This window comes from Esox lucius, chromosome 24, assembly GCF_011004845.1.
Source record: "Esox lucius isolate fEsoLuc1 chromosome 24, fEsoLuc1.pri, whole genome shotgun sequence".
NCBI classification, from domain to species: domain Eukaryota; kingdom Metazoa; phylum Chordata; class Actinopteri; order Esociformes; family Esocidae; genus Esox; species Esox lucius.
In genome coordinates, this window is record NC_047592.1 from 4,549,178 (window position 1) to 4,555,178 (window position 6,001).

A 6,001-nucleotide genomic window follows, 5' to 3' on the forward strand; every position below is an offset into this window, starting at 1 on the left:
TCATTTTTACCGTGGCCACATACCTGTCTGGAGTCTGCCGACTGACTAACCTGTCCGCCCGACAGCTGGAAGAAAAAACATTTGTCAGAGAGGGTGAGGGGAAAGGTGGTGTGTTTCTTGCCGAAAGGGAGGTCAGCCAGATTCGGGCCCCCCGCTGCAGCCGAACAGACGGAGCGGAGGCCTGGCGTCTGGGTTGGGCCCGCACCCGGGAGGATCCAGTGAGGATCCAGTGAGGATCCAGTGAGGTACGGCTGTGTTGTGACGTCAACACTGTCACAGTCACATGGTGTCATTCGTCCAGGCGTTTAGCCGGACGACCTGTTCACCTGCGACTGTGTTCATGAAGCAGCACTGCCTGTCGTGCCTCACTGCTTACTTATAATGGATATGCCTTCAAATATCAAATTGTCCCTGTTTCTCAAAACAAAACAGTTCAAATCTGACATCCTCCATCCCTGACCCATGGCATAAAAAGTCTGGCCATCCGCCTAGTTGCTAATCGTTGTACTTTCCCCTTAGGCATGGATCCAGGAATATATTCATCTTCTGCTTTTTTTTTTTTACTCTTGTTCATTACTCTGGTAAATGTCAAAGTGTCTAGGGCCAAATTCATCAGTAACCGCCTTGAATCTTTTACATTCAGGCTTTTATCGATATCTGACCCTTATCTGCTGCCCTCTAGTGGTTGTCACCCTGCTGAACAGCATGGTCAGTAAAACGTACATTTTAGTCATTTAGCTGACGTAGCTATCCAGAGTGACTTACTGCTCCCCCATGGGATTCAAACCCACAACCTGCTCCCCCATGGGATTCGAACCCAAAACCTCTGGCCATGCTCTAATAACTTAGCTACATGGGACAGAAAATTATCACACACAAAAACAAGCACACACAATTTCAGTTTTGAATCAATGCTTTATTTCTGCGTCTTGTTAATACCAGGTAACCAATCAGGGTCTAGGGTCAAGATGAATGTGATGTCATCATTGTTTGACAACCCTGGTCCCACGCAGACCAAATACAGCTTGTCAACTTGTCATCCGAAACGTGACTACAGCGATAAACACAGGTGTGTTAGTGCTGGGCTGGAATGAAAACCTGCACACCCAGTTGGTCTAAAGGGACAAGGGCGGAAAAACAGTGATTTCCAGGTTCCTTATATAATGCAGTACTTTTGACGCGGTTCCAAATGGTAGCTACAGAACAGTGCTCCAGATGAGATTCAGACGGGGGGATATTCAGGGAAGAACTTGGCAACCTACCAAGATGGTTACATCTGTGAATTAGTAAAACAATTCAAAATGACATACAAACTATGTAAAAAAAAATGACATTCAAACCGTGAAAATAACATGTTTTTAAATGGCAACGTGAATGATTAAGGCGGTGTCTCAAATCATGAGATGAACATTCAAGAAGAAAAACGTGTACAATCTTTTCACTATGATATCATAGACTCAAAAGACACTCAAAAAACAATCTGCACAAATGTCGTCCAACACAGATGAGCAAGTTAGACTTGAACATGACATACTTTAATTTTACTGTATAATATTGAAAAGAAAATGTACAATGGGCACTTTGTTTTCCAGTCTCATTCAAAACATAAACAGTTTATAAATAAATAAATAAATAGCATTATAAACACCATAGCATATCCGAAATAATACATCACTTAATAAATAATATCCAAAAGGTTTTTGAAAAGGAAAGCTGTGTCTCAGCAATGTTTTCTCTACGTTCTCTGCTGCTAAATCAAATCTAAGTGTTGTGTGAATGTTTAGCTGAAACCAAAAAACACACTGAAATAGAGCCCCTGGACAGATCCTGGTTTTACCATAGAGGTGGGAAGAGGCCTGTGCTTTACATCTGTGCAGTACTGGCTTCAGCGTATCTCTATGGCAAAACCCTGATTACTCATCCAGACCCAAAACCCACAGATACTGCATTGAATTATAGTAATAGGTTTGAAAAGTTAATTTCCCACAAAATCAATGCAGACATTTTTTTTTAATGATCATACTGGGATAATTCTTGCTTACCTCGCCCATCCTTATTCTTGGAATCTTACTTGAGGATTACTATTAAAGCTACATGGAATTTGGGGAAGTATTTTGCCAAAATTATGACAGTTCTGACAGAGCACTGTTTTTTTGGATGCTCAAATATTGGTACAGTCACTAAAAAGAAGCATGCTTCAAGAATACTCTGGTATTGTTCTAGAATACTCTGGTATTGTTCTAGAATACTCTGGTATTGTTCTAGAATACCCTGATATCCCACTATTAGTTACGTGCCATTGTACTGACAAGCAACAGCACAAATAATGAATTCATTTGGAGTTCTTGGCAAGAAAGTTATTAATAAAACATTAGACCTTTGTTTCTAAAGAGGATACAGCACTAATGACAATTAAATTGCAAACAGTTATTGAGTATTTAATGATAAATGTATAATTAATGGTAAAGATAATTTAACAAATATATAATATCTGTGTCACAAATAACAACCTATTCCCTCTGTAGAGCACTACTTTCAACCAGGGCACCAGGGAGAGATTTGGGACGCACAGGGTATCTTTTTCACCAGACGATTTAACGATTCACTTAACGCTTCATCAATCAGTCAATGGATCAATCAATCATTAATCATTTCATTGATATACATTTGGACCATTACAATAGCTATGGCTACATTCCTGAACAGTGCTTAGCATTCGCTTTTGATTTTGCAGACAGCGATCCTCAAACAATCTATATGAATGTTCTATAAAATCCATACATTCATTGTCAGGATTCTATAGAACATGTTACGATAATGCCGACAAACCATCTGTGTCATAATTCCGAAGGATTTATAGCAGTACGCCTTATTTGGGATCAGGTAAACAGGCTGAGATACGTTTGACATTAAGCCTTGTTCCGAGACAGACGGAGGCTCCTCCCACGGCTGTGACATCATCTTGACGAGCCAAAGGAACCACCCCCTGGGTGTGTTTGAAGTCGACCAATAGGTGCTCTCACCGTGTAGCTCTGGCCAGTAGTAGTGGGTTATGGAGGTGAGAGGAGAGCGTGGGGCTGATTTTACTGGCAGTTCCACAGTTAGTGGAAGACCTTATATCAGTGCTCCTGCTAATTAATCTCTCCATTGTTCCTCCTTACCTCCATCCCTCCCTCTCCTCGTCACTGTAGGTATCTGTAGACCTTGAAGCAGTGGTTTCCAGAGTCGGCCACCACAACATGTCCGTCAGAGGTGAGGGCCAGTCCCTGGGGTCCATACAGAGGGTCCGCTGAGGTGTTGATATAGGACAGGAAGGAGCCACTGCCATCAAATACCTAAGGGAAGAGAGGGGAGCAGGGATGGGGAGAAAGGGGAGCGGGGAAGGGGAGAGAGGGGAGCGGGGAAAGGGAGAGAGGGGAGCGGGGAAGGGGAGAGAGGGGAAGGGGAGAGAGGGGAGCGGGGAGGGAGGGGAGCAGGGACGGGGAGAAAGGGGAGCGGGGAAGGGGAGAGAGGGGAGCGGGGAAGGGGAGAGAGGGGAGCGGGGAGGGAGGGGAGCGCGGAGTGCCAGGGGAGTGTGTCAGCAATAAGGTGTGACACATGGCCAGTATAGGTTTCTGTTAGGCACAACACAGTGCAGAGTGCCTGGATACAACCATTGGCCAATAAAGTTTAATTGTATCACCAATAATAATTTAATTTCACAATAATACATAAAATACCCTTGTAACTGTGGAATAGGAGGTTACATTGACACCTTCCTTTGAAAAAAAAAAAGTTTTATGTGACTACCTGAATACGGCTGTTCCCCCAGTCAGCTATGATATGTTACTTTGTCTGTATGTAACAGTACCCTCAATAACATATGTGACTGTGCCTGTATGTAACAGTACCCTCAATAACATATGTGACTGTGCCTGTATGTAACAGTACCCTCAATAACATATGTGACTGTGTCTGCATATAACAGTACCCTCATTAACAAATGTGACTGTGTCTGTATGTAACAGAACCCACATAAACATATGTGACTGTGTCTGTATGTAACAGTACCCTCATTAACATATATGACTGTGTCTGTATGTAACAGTACCCTCATTAACATATGTGACTGTGTCTGCATGTAACAGTACCCTCAATAACATATGTGACTGTGCCTGTATGTAACAGTACCCTCAATAACATATGTGACTGTGTCTGTATGTAACAGTATCCTCAATAACATATGTGACTGTGTCTGTATGTAACAGTACCCTCATTGACATATGTGACTGTGTCTGCATATAATAGTACCCTCATTAACAAATGTGACTGTGTCTGTATGTAACAGAACCCACATAAACATATGTGACTGTGCCTGTATGTAACAGTACCCTCAATAACATATGTGATTGTGTCTGTATGTAACAGTACCCTCAATAACATATGTGACTGTGTCTGTATGTAACAGTACCCTCATTGACATATGTGACTGTGTCTGCATATAACAGTACCCTCATTAACAAATGTGACTGTGTCTGTATGTAACAGAACCCACATAAACATATGTGACTGTGTCTGTATGTAACAGTACCCTCATTAACATATATGACTGTGTCTGTATGTAACAGTACCCTCATTAACATATGTGACTGTGTCTGCATGTAACAGTATCCTCATTAACATATGTGACTGTGTCTGTATGTAACAGTTCCCTTAATAACATATGTGACTGGGTCTGTATGTAAAAGTACCCTCATTGACACATGTGACTGTGTGTGTATGTAACAGTACCCTCATTAACATATATAACTGTGTCTGTATGTAACAGTACCCTCATTAACAAATGTGACTGTGTCTGTATGTAACAGAACCCACATAAACATATGTGACTGTGTCTGTATGTAACAGTACCCTCATTAACATATATGACTGTGTCTGTATGTAACAGTACCCTCATTAACATATGTGACTGTGTCTGCATGTAACAGTATCCTCATTAACATATGTGACTGTGTCTGTATGTAACAGTTCCCTTAATAACATATGTGACTGGGTCTGTATGTAAAAGTACCCTCATTGACACATGTGACTGTGTCTGTATGTAACAGTACCCTCATTAACATATATAACTGTGTCTGTATGTAACAGTACCCTCATTAACATATGTGACTGTGTCAGCATGTAACAGTATCCTCATTAACATATGTGACTGTGTCTGTATGTAACAGTACCCTTAATAACATATGTGACTGTGTCTGCATGTAACAGTACCCTCAATAACATATGTGACTGTTTCTGTATGTAACAGTACCCTTAATAACATATGTGACTGTTTCTGTATGTAACAGTACCCTCAATAATATATGTGACTGTCTGTATGTAACAGTACCCTCATTAACATATGTAACTGTGTCTGTATGTAACAGTACCCTTAATAACATATGTGATTGTGTCTGTATGTAACAGTACCATCAATAACACATGTGATTGTACCTGAATACGGCTGTTCCCCCAGTCAGCTACGATGATGTTCCCGTTAATGTCGACAGCCACGCCAGTCGGGGCATTAAACTGACCGTTCCCCTCTCCGTTAGAGCCAAACTTCAACAGCAGCTCTCCCTCAGGGGTGAACACCTGACATAAAGGTGACAGGTTGGTATTATCATCTAACATCTCTGGTCATTCAACTCTGGTCATGTTAACACCCTGGCATTGGGGCGTTAGTGTTGGTGTGCTGGTGTTGTCTTGAACAATGTAAAGTAAAACAGTATTAACAAGTACAATATTAATAATAGTTATGACAGCCTTGAACAGTCGTACCTTGACTGAGTGGTTGTGGAAATCCGTCACTATGATCTCATTGCTATTGTTGACAGCTGCAAAGTGAGGACCTGAAGAGAGAGGTAATTATCACTACCATTGTCATTACCATCATCATCACCGTTGTATAGTCATCAAATTCATAATCACCATCATCTTCATCATCATCATTATAATAATCTTTATCAACAGCACTGTCACC

General features: G+C 41.4%; 1 protein-coding gene across 5 annotated transcripts in view; it reads right to left on the bottom strand.

The window, feature by feature from the left end:
* Positions 1-895: 895 nt before the first annotated feature.
* trim2b (tripartite motif containing 2b) overlaps positions 896-6,001 on the bottom strand; it is a 19,232-nt gene continuing 14,126 nt past the window's right edge. For 4 of the 5 annotated variants that reach the window (XM_034290668.1, XM_034290670.1, XM_034290669.1 and 1 more), the window contains 3 exons: positions 5,800-5,870; positions 5,473-5,613; positions 896-3,335 (listed from right to left, as the gene is read on the bottom strand). In XM_034290668.1, coding sequence (XP_034146559.1) covers positions 3,183-3,335; positions 5,473-5,613; positions 5,800-5,870 — 365 coding nt within the window. In that variant the 3' untranslated portion in view covers positions 896-3,182. The remainder of the gene's footprint in view (positions 3,336-5,472; positions 5,614-5,799; positions 5,871-6,001) is intronic. The other variant, XM_034290671.1, reaches the window with a different exon arrangement.